The sequence below is a fragment of the Macaca mulatta genome, chromosome X (assembly GCF_049350105.2).
Source record: "Macaca mulatta isolate MMU2019108-1 chromosome X, T2T-MMU8v2.0, whole genome shotgun sequence".
NCBI classification, from domain to species: Eukaryota; Metazoa; Chordata; class Mammalia; order Primates; family Cercopithecidae; genus Macaca; species Macaca mulatta.
The window spans coordinates 100,833,692-100,849,218 of NC_133426.1; the positions used below are offsets into that span (position 1 = coordinate 100,833,692).

Genomic DNA, 15,527 nt, shown 5'->3' on the forward strand with positions numbered 1-15,527 from the left:
CAAAGAAGATACACAGATAAAAAATAAGCATATAAAAAGATTCTCGATCTCTTATGTGTCAAGAAAATGCAAATTAAAACAAAAATGCGATAACACCACACACCCATTAGAATGACCAACATCGAGAACACTGACACCAAATGCTCATGAGGATGTATAGCAACAGAAACTTTCATGCATTGTTGGTGGGAATGCAAAATGATACAGCCACTTTGGAAGACAGCTTGGTGGTTTCTTACAAAACTAAACAAATCGGCTGGGTGCGGGGACTCATGCCTGTAATCCCAGCACTTTGGGAGGCCAAGATGGGAGATCACCTGAGGTCAGGAGTTCGAGACCAGCCTGGCCAAAATGACAAAAACCCGTCTCTACTAAAAATACAACAATTAGCCTGGCGTGGTGGCATCCACCTGTAATCCCAGCCACTAGGGAGGCTGAGGCGGGAGAATTGCTTGAACCCGGAAGGCAGAGGTTGCGGTGAACCTAGATTGCACCACTGCACTCCAGCCTGAGCAACAGAGCAAGACTTTGTCTCAAAAATAAATAAATAAATAAATAAATCCTTTCCATATTGTCCAGCAATAACACTCCTTGTTATTTACTCACAGAAGTTGAAAACGTGTCTACACAAAAATCTGCGGGATGTTTTCAGTAGCAATTTTATTTATAATTGCCAAAACTCAGAAGCAACCAAGATGCCCTTTAGTAGGTGAATTATGGATACATGTACTGTAGTACATCCAGAAAATAAAATATTATTCAGTGCTGAATATAAATAATCTATCAGGTCATGAGAAGACATGAAGGAACCTTAAAAGGATATCACTAAGAGAAGCCATATTGAAAAGGCTACATAGTGTATGACTCCAAATATATGGCATTCTGGAAAAGGCAAAACTACAAAGGCAGTAAAAAATCAGTCATTGTCAGGGGTTTGAGAAAGGAGGAAGAGCACAGGGGATTATTTAAGTCAGTAGAGCTACTGTTTATGGTGCTATAATAGTGGATCCACATCATTACGTATGTGTCTAAATCCATGTAATGTACATCACCAAGAGTGAACTGTAAAATAAACTATGGACTTTGGAGGAGAATGACTTGTCAATGTTGGTTCCTTGATTTTAACATATGTACCATTCTGGTGGGGAATGTTGATAATCAGGAAGATATGCATGTGTAGGGCACAGGTTGTATAGAAAATCTCCATACCTTCCACTCAATTCTGCAGCAAATCTACAGCTGTTCTAGAAGTTTAATAAACACACATACACACAAACATTAATATAAAAAAAAGTAAATAACAACAACATGATACCAAGGACTCCATCCAAGCCCCTCAGCACACATACACATTAAGAGAGTTGATCAAATTCTATCATGACTATGTTACTAGGATGACCGTAACCGCTTAAAAATGCCTACCTGAGAAATCTCAACGCTACCAAAATAATTTAGTCTTTGTTCCAGTCAAAACCTGACTGTAAACCCCTGACTTACCTTTCCTTAGGGAATTTACTTTAGAAAACTTGCAACTGTAAATATTTTCTCTGCCTTTCAGATGGAAATCTTCTACAATTCAGAAATGGACTTACGTTTGCCATTTTGTTATTTGTTTTCTGTACAGTTTTTTCTCCTCATTTGCTCCATGACTGCCTTTCCTTACTTTTAGTTAATTGTTCATAGTGACAAATTTTTATACCCTTTCATTTCTTTCTGAGTATATTCTATAGGTATTTTATTTGTGGATACTATGTGGATTGTATATAACATCTTAAAGTTAAAAACCATCTATTTTTAATTGATACGGTCTAACTTCAAGGGTATACAAAACTCTATTTTTTACAGCTCACCACCCCCACTTTATGTTAATGTACAAATAACATCTTCATACGTTTTGTGCACTTTAGCATACATTTACAATGAAATTTTCTGCATTTTTCTTTGATTTTCTTTATTTGTCTCTTCTGCATTTGTCAGAAATCCTGTGATAAAGGAAAAGCAAAGTTATTAACAAAATTTACAATCTCATATACATACATACATATATATATATATATATATATATATATATATATTTTATTTTGAGACAGAATCTCCTCATTCTGTCACCCAGGCTGGAGTGCAGTGGTGCAATCTAGGCTCACTGCAACCTCTGCCTCCCGGGTTCACGCCATTCTCCTGGCTCAGCCTCCCTAGTAGCTGGGACTACAGGTGCCTCTACCACGCCCCGCTATTTTTTTGTATTTTTAGTAGAGATGGGGTTTCACTGTGTTAGCCAGGATGGTCTCAATCTCTTGACCTCGTGATCTGCCTGCCTCGGCCTCCCAAAGCGTTGAGATTACAGGCATGAGCCACTGCGCCCGGTCACAATAATATTTTTATATTTGTCTATGTATTTGCTTTTCCTACAGATATTTATGTTTTCCTATGGCTGTGTGTTTGTCTAATGTCCTTTCATTTCAACTTGAAGAACTTAATTTAACATTTTTTTTTAAATTAGGAAGCTCTAGAGGTAATGAATATTCTGAACATTTATTGATCTAGAAATATTTTAATTTCTCCCTCATTTTTTAAAGACCCTTGATGTCCATCCAATGTTTTGCTATATATAGTACTCTTGATTTACAGTTTTCTTGTTGGCTAGATATAGAATTCTTGATTTACAGTTTTCTTCTTTTAGCACTTTAAATTATCATCCCAGTACTTCTGGCCTCTAAGGTCCTCACTGAAGAACCTACTGGTAATCTCGCTAGGAATTCCTGTGCAGTAGGCTTCCCTTATCTGCATTTTCACTTTCCATTGTTTCTGTTACCCATTGTCAACCACGGTAAAAAATTATTAAATATAAAATTTCAGAAACAAGCAATTTATAAGTTTTGAATTATGTGACATTCTGTGTAGTGTGATGAAATCTCACCCTGGACGTGAACTACTCGTGTTTCCAAATTATCCATGCTATATGCACTACCCACTCAGTCACTTTTTGGCCATCTCAGTTGTCGGATTGACTGTCATGGTATTGCAGTCCTTGTGCTCAAGTAACCCTTAATTTACTTAATACTGATCTCAAAGCACAAGAGTAGTGACACTGGAAGTTTAGAATATGCCAAAGAGAAGCCAAATATCTGCCAAAAACAGGTCTCTTACTGTGCTTAATTTATAACTTAAACTTTATCATAGGTATGTGTGTACAGGAAAACTCAAAGTATACGTTGGGTATGGTACTATCCATGGTTTCAGGTGTGTACCGTGGGTGTTGGAATATATCCCCCACAGATAAGGGGAGACTACTGTACTTGAGTCACTTCTCTCTTACTGTTCATCAAGATTTTCTGTTTTTGGCTTTTGGGTGTTTGATTATATGTCTCATTGTGGGTCTCTTGGGGTATATCCTACCTAAAGCTCATCATGCACCTTGGATTTGTATATCCACACCTTTTTCTAAAGATTTAGAAAATTTTATGGCCATTATTTTTTCAAATAATCTTTTTTGCCATTTTCTCACTAGAACACCTGTAATGTGTCTATTTATCTGTTTGATGATATCTCACAACTCCCTTAGGCTCTGTTAATATTTCCTTTTTTTTTCCTGCTCCCCAGACTCAATAGTTTGAAATATCCTATCTTCAACTTTGCTGGATCGTCCTCTGTTTGCTTCAGTCAGCTCTTGAACCCCTCTAGTGATATGCTGATATGCTGATATGCTTTTTTTTTTTTTTTTTTTTTTTTTTTTTTTTTTTTTTGAGACGGAGTCTCGCTCTGTCGCCCAGGCTGGAGTGCAGTGGCGCCATCTCGGCTCACTACAGGCTCTGCCTCCCGGGTTCACGCCATTCTCCTGCCTCAGCCTCCCGAGTAGCTGGGAATACAGGTGCCCACCACCGCACCCAGCTAATTTTTTGTATTTTGAGTAGAAATGGGGTTTCACTGTGGTCTCGACCTCCTGACCTTGTGATCCACCCACCTCAGCCTCCCAAAGTGCTGGGATTACAGGCATGAGCCACCGCGCCCGGCCTAGTGATATGTTTTTAATTAAATTATTGTACTTTTCACCTTTATTTATTTGTTGATAGTCTCATTTTTATTCAAGTGTCATTTTTCTGTTCAGCTTTCTTTGGTTCTCTGTCCATGTTTACCTTAAGCACTTTGCACATATTTAAGACAGTTTTCACGTCTTTGTCTTGTATAACAAATGCCTTTGTTTTCCCATGGACAATTTCTGCCACTTAATTTTCTTTCTTTGAATGGACCACATTTTTATGTTTTAAAAATTTTCTTGCTTCATTTTTTGGAAAATTGGGCATTTTTTTTTTTTTTAAAAAGAGAGACTTCTCTTAGTATTTATAGATTGGCTTATTTCTGGGGAAGCCCTTCAGTAATTATCAGGGCCTATTCTGATCCTTGGGATTAGCCCAGGGTGAAGATTTCTGGAATTCTCAGGTTTTACCTGGTCATGCATCTTGCCTAATGTATGTGTATTTTTGTGTGTGCATGTTTATTTTATTCCTCTTATACAGGGCTGCTTTTCAAGGTCTTAATTCACCAGCTTACTCCAGCTACTTCTTGGGGCCTTAGATGTTTTATTGTATTTATCTCCAAGTAATCTCTTGCTCTGAGGTATCTGAATGTTTGTAGTCCTCTTCAGCTTTTATGAAGACTGCTTACTCTTTACAGTGTCTTTTCCTAACCTGAGAGCTGAACTACGCTGCTTTCCCCTTTTGAGTTCCGAGTTAGACACAACAAAGACCTTCTGGCATTCCACAGGCAGAATAGAACATTGCAAATAAAGTGTTGCTCTTCCCCTACCCTCTCAAGGGTAGCCATTGGGAATTGCGCTGTTGCTTCCTCCTGACTACGGTGTGTTTTGTCCTATGGAGGCAGGGCAAGGGCAAATCCATATGCCACGAAATTTCCTACTTTTAAAAATGTGACTTTTTCTTTATGGGGCATTTACTTGGTTTCTTTACATCTTTAACTGTTTTGTAGAGTTCTTATAAAGTTATTTTAGCCAACTCTGGGTACTTTTTAAATGTTTCCATGGGGGAAAAAAGAGCTTAAAACTTCATAGTTGTCTATCTTGCTCGGGTTGAGATTATCTTTATGGTGCTAAGTATACCAAAAGTCAAAAACTAAACAAAACACTGCATGCTTTTTTGATTCAGCAATGTAACTTTAAAGTTTTCTTGAGGTAAATGATCAAGAATATTTGCAAAAACATTATTCTAAAAGATCACAATTTTAAAATAACAAAGTATATGAAATGATGTATATATTTGAAATTAGGGGCTTGATTAAATAATGAAGCAGTCACACAATGAAATACTAGACAGCTATAAATTAATGTAGAATATTTATTTACACAATAAATGCAGGATACTAAGTGGAAATTTTACCCTCAAAGTGTATGTAAAATACGTCACATTTTAGTTAAAAATATGTGTGTGTGTGTATATATATATAAAACATATATATCTATAAAGAGCAAAAACTGCCAGAAACAATTTTCTCTGAGTCACTTGAAATGTGTGAATTCTTCTCTTCTAAATTTCCAATCATATTTAAGAATGCATACATTTTAATCATTGAGATGTTGTAGTTTTTCAAAATTTTTGGAATTAATATGTTTTATTTTTGCAAATGTATAAAATGTGAATGTTACTAGAAAGCTCAATGACTTTGGGAACACTATATTATTTAGAGTAACTTAATCGAAAGATATAATCAGTGATTACCACAATGATGTATGTATAGGGGTTTTAGGGATTTGGGAGCATATCAAGATGAAAGATCTGACTACTCATAGGCAGTAGAACACAGAGATTTTATTGGGCAATGCCTTGAAATGTTTGCATGTGGGGGAAGTTCCTCACAGTAGGAATCTCAACAGAGGCTGTAGCATGGTTCACCACTTAGAAGGGACAGGAAATTCCCAGGGGACAGAGGAATTGAAGAGGAAGGGCTCACATGTATAGGTGATATTAGGCAGCAGCATGGTGCAATCTTTGTGTCATAGAGTTCTAAAGGGCAGCAGTAGCTTGGAGTCTTTATTGTCTGCGATTTATCTTATTTATGGCTAGTAGATGTTTACTGCATTTTCATATGCTATGAAAAAGGCAGAGTCTACATTGTTTTTAATTTGGAGCTAGGATTAAAACAATTTGATGGTAAAAATTTGACTTGGTGATGATGTTTTATTTATTTATTTATTTATTTTTAACTAATCTGTCACAGCCTGCTGTGAATAAATAAAAATTTCAAAAACTACATACCAATACACAGCAAGAATCCTTAGCTTCTCCATATAATACTATCATTAATTTTATTCATTAGTAGGAATTTTTAATAGCATAGTAAATTATATAACATCTGTAATAATTGTAATGCAGAAGTTAAAATTCCTGCTTTAGAGAAATATTTAGCATACAGGTAAGGCTTCATCATATAATAGTAACTAAAAAATGGGGTACAAACTATATAAAACATTTTTACTATTTTATAAATATGTCTGACTATTATAAGAAACTGAAATTTAAACAAATCTGCTTATTTAGTAGCTTTGAACACTTCTAATATGTTCCTGGAAAATGAAAGGTGCTGCACATGTTAAAGACTAGTACATACAAAGGGCTGTTTCCATGCCCAGGAACGATCTAATAAGACCCTAAACAATCACACCAGCTTGACCCTTAGATGTTGAGTTAGCACAAAGCAAAGGCAGAATTATAAACTTCCTGCCTTTCACAGTTTGTTTAGGCTTCTTTAACAAAATTGCCATTGACTGGGTGGCTATAAATGACGGAAATTTATTTTCCACAATTGTAGAAACTGAAACGTCTAAATTCAAGGTGCCAGCAGGCTTAGTGAATACATTTCCTAGTTTATAAATGGCCTTCATATTACCATGATGACCTTACTGTGTCCTTACATGCTGAAAGTATGAAGGAGCTCTTTACTGTCTCTTTTCTAAGGCCACTAATCTCATTTAGGAAGGCACTGCCCCCATGACCTAATCACCAACCAAAGACCTGACTTTCTAATACCATCATATTGGGTGCTACAATTTCAACTTGTAAATTTTGGGGGACAAAAACATTAAGTCTATAGCACTGCCTCAGCATTGAAGGTGTGCCACAGCATATACACAGAGTGACCTTAAAGAAATGAAAATGTGCTGGGCATGGTGGCTCACATCTGTAATCCCAGCACTTTGGGAGGCCAAGGTGGGTGAATCACCTGAGGTCAGGAGTTCAAGATCAGCCTGACCAACATGGTGAAACCTCGTCTCTACTAAAAATACAAAAATTAGCTGGACACGGTGGCACGTGCCTGTAATCCCAGCTACTTGGGAGGCCGAGGCAGGAGACTCGCTTGAGTCCAGGAGGCGGAGGTTGCAGTGAGCTGAGATTGCGCCATTCCACTCCAACCTGGGGGACAGAGCAAGACTCCTCAAAAAAATAAAAAGGAAATGATGTAAATATGTTGAACATAAAAGGATAGAAAAATAAATGTTATATAAACAAAATGAAAGCTTGATTGGCAAGCTTAATGTTTAAGACAAATTTAATGTTAAGACAAAAATTGTCTTAGAAAAAAAAGCAAAACATTTATTAAGATAAAGGAGTCAATTCACCAAGAAGATAAAACAATTATAAATATATACGCACCTAGTAACAGAATACACAACACGTAAAAAACAACTGACAGAATTAAGGTAAGAAATAAATATTTAACAGTATTACTTTTAGAGTTTAATTTTTCAGTTTCAGTAATGAATAGAATGACTAGACAGAATATTAGCAAGGAAACAGAAGACATGAACTACATTGTACTTCTATAGATGTTAACTCTATTCTACATACAATGTCGTTTATGTCTTCTATTTCCTTGCTAATCTAACATCTATAGACCTATGCATCAATAACATCAAAATTCCCATTAAATGCTCATGAAACTTTTCACAGAACATAGCATTATTTTAGGTCATAAAATAAGTCTACATTGATTTAAATGATTAAAATTATACAAATTATGTATTCCCACTAAAATGGAATGGAATAAAAATCTATAATAAAGAAAATTTGGGAAATTAACAAATATTTGACAGTTAAAGAACACATTGTTATATAATGTATTAAGGTTCTCCTGAGGGACAGAGCCTATAGGATGTATGCATATGTAAAAGGGAGTTTATTAGGGCGAATTAGATCACATGATTCCAAGGCAAAGTCCTCTTAGGCCGTCTGAAAGCTGGAAAAGGAGGTAAGCCAGTAGTGTGGCTCAGTACAAATCCAAAACCCTCAAAACCAGGGAAGCCTGCAGTGGAGCCCTCAGTCTGAAGCCAAAGACCTGAAGGCTTCCAACAGGCTGCTGCTGCAAGTCTCAGAGTTCAAAGACTAAAGAACTGGGAGCCTGATGTTAAAAGAACTGGAGGAGAGGAAGCAAGTATCAGGCATGGGACGAGAGAGAGAGTGAGTAGACACAGCGAACAAGTTACTTATTCCCCGCTTTCCCACCAGCTTTGTTATAGCTGAGGGTGGAACTTCCTGTCTAGTCCATTGACTCAAAAGGCGATCTCCTCTGGCAACACTCTCACAGAAGCACCCAGGAACAATGCTTCATCAACCTCTAGGCATCCCTCAATCCAGTCAAGTTGATACCTAATATTAACCATCATAAAAGACCACTATATCAAAGAATACATCATAAGAAAAAAATCAGCCCCCGCGCATCGGCCGTGCCGAGCTGGCCGGCCGGCCTGGCTCCCCTCCTCGGCCCCGACGGGCGGGCGGACTGCCCTGAGGAGGCGGGGAGGGGAGGGCTGGGCCGGCCGGCAGGCGACGATGCCGAACTTCTGCGCTGCCCCCAACTGCACGCGGAAGAGCACGCAGTCCGACTCGGCCTTCTTCAGGTTCCCACGGGACCCGGCCAGATGCCAGAAGTGGGTGGAGAATTGTAGGAGAGCAGACTTAGAAGATAAAACACCTGATCAGCTAAATAAACATTATCCATTATGTGCCAAACATTTTGAGACCTCTATGATCTGTAGAACTAGTCCTTATAGGACAGTTCTTCGAGATAATGCAATACCAACAATATTTGATCTTACCAGTCATTTGAACAACCCACATAGTAGACACAGAAAACGAATAAAAGAACTGAGTGAAGACGAAATCAGGACACTGAAACAGAAAAAAATTGATGAAACTTCTGAGCAGGAACAAAAACATAAAGAAACCAACAATAGCAACGCTCAGAACCCCAGTGAATAAGAGGGTGAAGGGCAAGATGAGGACATTTTACCTCTAACCCTTGAAGAGAAGGAAAACAAAGAATACCTAAAATCTCTATTTGAAATATTGATTCTGATGGGAAAGCAAAACATACCTCTGGATGGACATGAGGCTGATGAAATCCCAGAAGGTCTCTTTACTCCAGATAACTTTCAGGCACTGCTAGAGTGTAGGATAAATTCTGGTGAAGAGGTTCTGAGAAAGCGGTTTGAGACAACAGCAGTTAACACGTTGTTTTGTTCGAAAACACAGCAGAGGCAGATGCTAGAGATCTGTGAGAGCTGTATTCGAGAAGAAACTCTCAGGGAAGTGAGAGACTCACACTTCTTTTCCATTATCACTGATGATGTAGTGGACATAGCAGGGGAAGAGCACCTACCTGTGTTGGTTAGGTTTGTTGATGAATCTCATAACCTAAGAGAGGAATTTATAGGCTTCCTGCCTTATGAAGCTGATGCAGAAATTTTAGCTGTGAAATTTCACACTATGATAACTGAGAAGTGGGGATTAAATATGGAGTATTGTCGTGGCCAGGCTTACATTGTGTCTAGTGGATTTTCTTCCAAAATGAAAGTTGTTGCTTCTAGACTTTTAGAGAAATATCCCCAGGCTATCTACACACTCTGCTCTTCCTGTGCCTTAAATACGTGGTTGGCAAAATCAGTACCTGTTATGGGAGTATCTGTTGCGTTAGGAACAATTGAGGAAGTTTGTTCTTTTTTCCATCGATCACCACAACTGCTTTTAGAACTTGACAACGTAATTTCTGTTCTTTTTCAGAACAGTAAAGAAAGGGGTAAAGAACTGAAGGAAATCTGCCATTCCCACTGGACAGGCAGACATGATGCTTTTGAAATTTTAGTGGAACTCCTGCAAGCACTTGTTTTATGTTTAGATGGTATAAATAGTGACACAAATGTTAGATGGAATAACTGTATAGCTGGCCGAGCATTTGTACTCTGCAGTGCAGTAACAGATTTTGATTTCATTGTTACTATTGTTGTTCTTAAAAATGTCCTATCTTTTACAAGAGCCTTTGGGAAAAATCTCCAGGGGCAAACTTCTGATGTCTTCTTTGCAGCTGGTAGCTTGACTGCAGTACTGCATTCACTCAACGAAGTGATGGAAAATATTGAAGTTTATCATGAATTTTGGTTTGAGGAAGCCACAAATTTGGCAACCAAACTTGATATTCAAATGAAACTCCCTGGGAAATTCCGCAGAGCTCACCAGGGTAACTTGGAATCTCAGCTAACCTCTGAGAGTTACTATAAAGAAACCCTAAGTGTCCCAACAGTGGAGCACATTATTCAGGAACTTAAAGATATATTCTCAGAACAGCACCTCAAAGCTCTTAAATGCTTGTCTCTGGTACCCTCAGTCATGGGACAACTCAAATTCAATACGTCGGAGGAACACCATGCTGACATGTATAGAAGTGACTTACCCAATCCTGACACGCTCTCAGCCGAGCTTCATTGTTGGAGAATCAAATGGAAACACAGGGGGAAAGATATAGAGCTTCCATCCACCATCTATGAAGCCCTCCACCTGCCTGACATCAAGTTTTTTCCTAATGTGTATGCATTGCTGAAGGTCCTGTGTATTCTTCCTGTGATGAAGGTTGAGAATGAGCGATATGAAAATGGACGAAAGCATCTTAAAGCATATTTGAGGAACACTTTGACAGACCAAAGGTCGAGTAAGTTGACTTTGCTTAACATAAATTTTGATATAAAACACGACCTGAATTTAATGGTGGACACGTATATTAAACTCTATACAAGTAAGTCAGAGCTTCCCACAGATAATTCTGAAACTGTGGAAAATACCTAAGGGACTTTTAAAAACAGGCTTTCTTATATTTGATACTTGGAAGAAAAGCCGTAAGGTGTATGTAGGCCACTTAATCACTAAATATCTTTGCCTATAGGACTCCATTGAATACATTAGCCATTGGTATTCTACTTGTTTAAATGGCCCCTGTTATTGAACTCTCATGCTTTGAAGACCTACCTGTCCTTCCAGAAGAGAACATTGAAAGTGCCATGTTTCCTTCTGTGTGATCTCTGTTGACGGCACTCTGGAATTGTTTTAGTTAAGTCATTTTAGACATAACATTTATTGTCACTGTGGATCTCTACTTGTTGGGTGTTATGAATTCTTTGAAGAAATATATTTTGAAGAAGTGTGGGAGGAAGGAATACATTTTATAAAATGGTATAGTGAAGCCCACAATTGATCTTTGACTAATAGGAGTTTTAAATGTGCTAAAAATCTATACTGGACAGTTACAAGAAATTACTGGAGAAAAGCTTGCGAGCTCGCCAAACAAGGATTTCAGTGTAGATTTTGTCTTTCTCGAACTTAAAGGAACAAATGACAAAGTTTGAATGGAAAGGCCTGCTGTTGTTCCACATCTCATTGTTGCTGTTTACATTCCTTTCTGGAGCCTACATCTTCCTAAGCTTTTTAGCAGGCATATGTTGAACACTTCTGTTTCATGGTTGAGACAGAATCAGAGGCCATGGATACTGACAACTGATTTGTCTGTTTTTTTCTGTCTTTTTCCATGACACTTATCTACTGCCTCATCTTGATTTATAAGCAAAACCTGGAAAACCTACAAAAATAAATGTTGTTGTTTATCTAGAAAAATATGGAAAATATTGCTGTTATTTTTGGTGAAGAAAATCAATTTTGTATAGTTTATTTCAATCTAAATAAAATGTGAATTTTGTTTAAAAAAAAAAGAAAAAATCAGAAATACTTTGAGGAAAAAAAAAGTAAAACAGTAACCAAATTTTATGAGACATTGTAAAAACAGTGCTTAAAGGAAATTTTATGGTTGTAAGCACCTGTACTAAAAAGAAGAAAGATCTCAATTTAGTGATCTAACCTTCTACTTTATGAAATTTAAAAGAGAAGAACAAAAAATAAATTCAAGAAAAACAGAAAGAAGGAAATATTAAGGAATGAAAATAAATAATATAACAAATGGAAAGTGATAGAGAAAATCGACAAAGCCCAAAATTGGTGTTTTGAAAAAATTAGTAAGGTTGGCAAAACTTAGACTGATCAGTTAAAAAAAAAAAAAAAAAGAAATTATTAAAATCGGGAAGGAATGATGTGGCATCAGCACCAACCTTACAGAAGTAAAAAGGATTATAATAAAATACCTTAACAATTGTATGCTAACAAATTAGGTAACCTACATAATAAAAATACCCTCCCCATGTAAAATTTCCTAAACTAAAGTTAAAAATGATTGAAACCAACTCAAGAAGAAATTAAAAATCGGAATAAGCCTACAACAAATAAAGACGATAAATTAGAACCAAAGTTTTCGCACAAAGAAAATTCTAGGATTAGATGGTTTCACGGGTGAATTCTAACAAACATTTAAGGAAGAAATTCACATTCCTTGACAATCTGTTCCAAAACAAAAAAGTAAAGGTAACACTCTTCAATTCATCTTATGAGGTCAGTATTACTCTAATACTAAAAACAGACAAATATATCACATGAAAGCTATAGACCAATCATTGTTATACTATTGAGGCCTAGATACCCAACTAAACACTCAAATAACAATTTAAGCAAAATAGAAAAATGATTGCAAACAATATTAAAGCCAGATGAATCTCAAGAATCCAAAGTTGATTCAATAATATAAAAGTCAAATAGTATAATCATCATATTAATATTATGAGGTTTAATACCACATAATCTTTTCCATAGACACCAAAAAATTAGACCAATTTCAACATCATTTTATGATGAAAAATACTCAACAGACTAGAAATCTAAGACAATGTTCGTGTTCTGATAAAGGACATCTACAAAAAGCCCACAGAAAACAATTAATGGTAGGATACTGACAGCTTTTCTCCTAACATGGTGAAGAAGACAAGGATCTTCATCTCACTACTTCTATTTAACATATTGAATGTTCTATTCAGGGAAATTAGGGAAAATAAATATAAATCATTCAGATTAGAAAAGAATTACAACTATCTATTTTTAAATGGCATCTTATATATATATTATATATACATAATCCTAAGGAATTTACAAAAATACACCCTATTAGAGTGAACAAATAAGTTCAGGATGTTTTCAAGGTACAAAAAAAAAAATATTTTTTTTAATATACAATGGCATTAAATATTCCCAAAATAAGTAAGAAAATAATTACATTTATAATAGCATCATAATAAAAAATTATTTGAAAATAGTTTTCACAAAATTATGCAAGACTTTTTCAGTAAAAACTATAGAACATCATTGAAATAACTTATGGAAGACCTAAATAAATAAGAAAATATTTCATGTTAAAATAACATTTTTGAATTGAAATAATATTTTTAAGATGTCAGTAACCTGAAATTGTCCTACAGATTCAATACAGCTCTTATCAAAATACAAACTGCCTTTTGCGTACATTAACAAGTTGATAATTCATGTGAAAATTGAGAGATGTGAAACAGCCAAAACAATTTGAAAAAAAAAAAAATCAGTGTTTGCATCGTCAAATTACTCTCTTTCAGAAACAAGTTGGGATACTCAGAAGCAAGTAAAACTAACATAAATACATAGATATACATCAATAGAAGAGGAATAAGAATCTCGTGATAACCTTACATCAACAGGAAACTGACTTTCAAGAAGGGTGATAACCCAACTCAGTGAGTTCAATAAAATATTGGCTTTTCAGCAGATGGAGTTGAGAAAACTGGATATCCATATGCCAAAGAATAAATTGGGTCACCTACTTCACAACATATGCAAAACTTAACTTAGAATACATAATTGACCTACATGTAAGAGCTAAAGTTTTAAAGCTCTTTAAGTTAAGAAAAAAATCTGTGCTGCAAATGACACACCATCAAAAAATAAAAAGGCAACCAACAGAATGTAATACGTATCTAATAAAATATCTAGTATCCAGAACACATAAAAATGTATAATTTGACAATAAAAATACAAATATCCAAATTACTTGTTAGAGGATTTGAATAGATATATCTCTAAAGAAGCTATACAAATGATCAATAAGCACATACATACATGTTCATTATCTTTAGTTATCACAGAAATCCAAGCTAAAAGCCCAATGAGATATTATATCTCTACACTAGGCTGACTGTAATGAAAAAGACAAACAATATCAAGTATTGGCAAAAAATGTGGAGAAATTGGAACCCTCATATATGGCTAGAGGAAAGGTAAAGTATAGCTGCTTTTGGAAATGGTTTGACAGTATCTCAGAAAGTTGAACATGGAGTTACTATATGATTAAGCAATTTCACTTTTAGGTATATACCCAGGATATATAAAAATCTGTATTCACACAAAATTGGTACCTAAATGTTCATAGCAGCATTATTCATCATAGCCAAAATGTATAAACAACATAAATGCCCATTATTTGTTGAATGGGTAAGCAAAATGTGGTACGTCCATACAATGGAGTTTATTTATGTATAAGGGAAGAAAGTACTAATGCTGCACCATAGATAAACCTAAAAACATGATGTTAAAAGATAGAATCTAGACACAAAAGTACACATATTGTATAATTTTAGCTAGTAGTTTTCAGGAGTTATATGGAGTAAGGAGTAACACATGACTGCGAATAAGTATGGAAGTTTTTGTGGGAAAATATAAATGTTCTAAAATTAGATCATAATTAATATTGCATAATTTTATGAATATAGTAGTCAATAAAATTGCACATATTAAATTTGTGAATTATATAATATGCAATTTCTATTTCAATAAACTTTAACAATAGAGGTCAAATAAAGCTTTTTGTAATTGACAAAAGTGGAGAGAAATACATGAATAAATCTGTGGTAAAAATGAATTTCTTTTAGACAATTAAAAGAAAACATATACCAGAGAAAGAAAATTGGATCTATAAAATGAAGGTATATGGATTGTCAGATATAATAAATATGTTAGTAAATATATTAGTTTTTTATTTTTAATTCTGATTAAAAAACTATTGCCTTATGAAGTAAAAATAATAAGAAAGTGTATATGTAAAATGTACGACTAAAACAACATAAAGGATAGAAACAGAAAATAGAAGTTTTTTTTTTAAGTTTCAGACTTGGGCCACCAAAATTATGGCTGGATAAGAGACTCTTAACTATTCCTCCTTCCATGTATACACTGAATAAACATCTACACATGGATAAATATCCTCTAAGAGAAACTCAAATACTAGTTGAC

At 35.4% G+C, this 15,527-nt stretch overlaps 1 protein-coding gene across 1 annotated transcript; it reads left to right on the forward strand.

Moving 5' to 3' along the window:
- Positions 1-8,721: 8,721 nt before the first annotated feature.
- Positions 8,722-12,048, forward strand: LOC698394 (52 kDa repressor of the inhibitor of the protein kinase). The gene has a single exon (XM_001086430.5). The coding sequence runs from the start codon at positions 9,363-9,365 to the stop codon at positions 11,121-11,123; it is 1,761 nt and encodes a 586-aa protein (XP_001086430.4). The 5' UTR covers positions 8,722-9,362; the 3' UTR covers positions 11,124-12,048.
- The last annotated feature ends 3,479 nt before the right edge of the window (positions 12,049-15,527 follow it).

Bases quoted from the DNA above. Each gene is read 5' to 3' on its own strand.
- LOC698394 (XM_001086430.5), top strand. From the start codon at position 9,363: ATGGGAAAGCAAAACATACCTCTGGATGGACATGAGGCTGATGAAATC.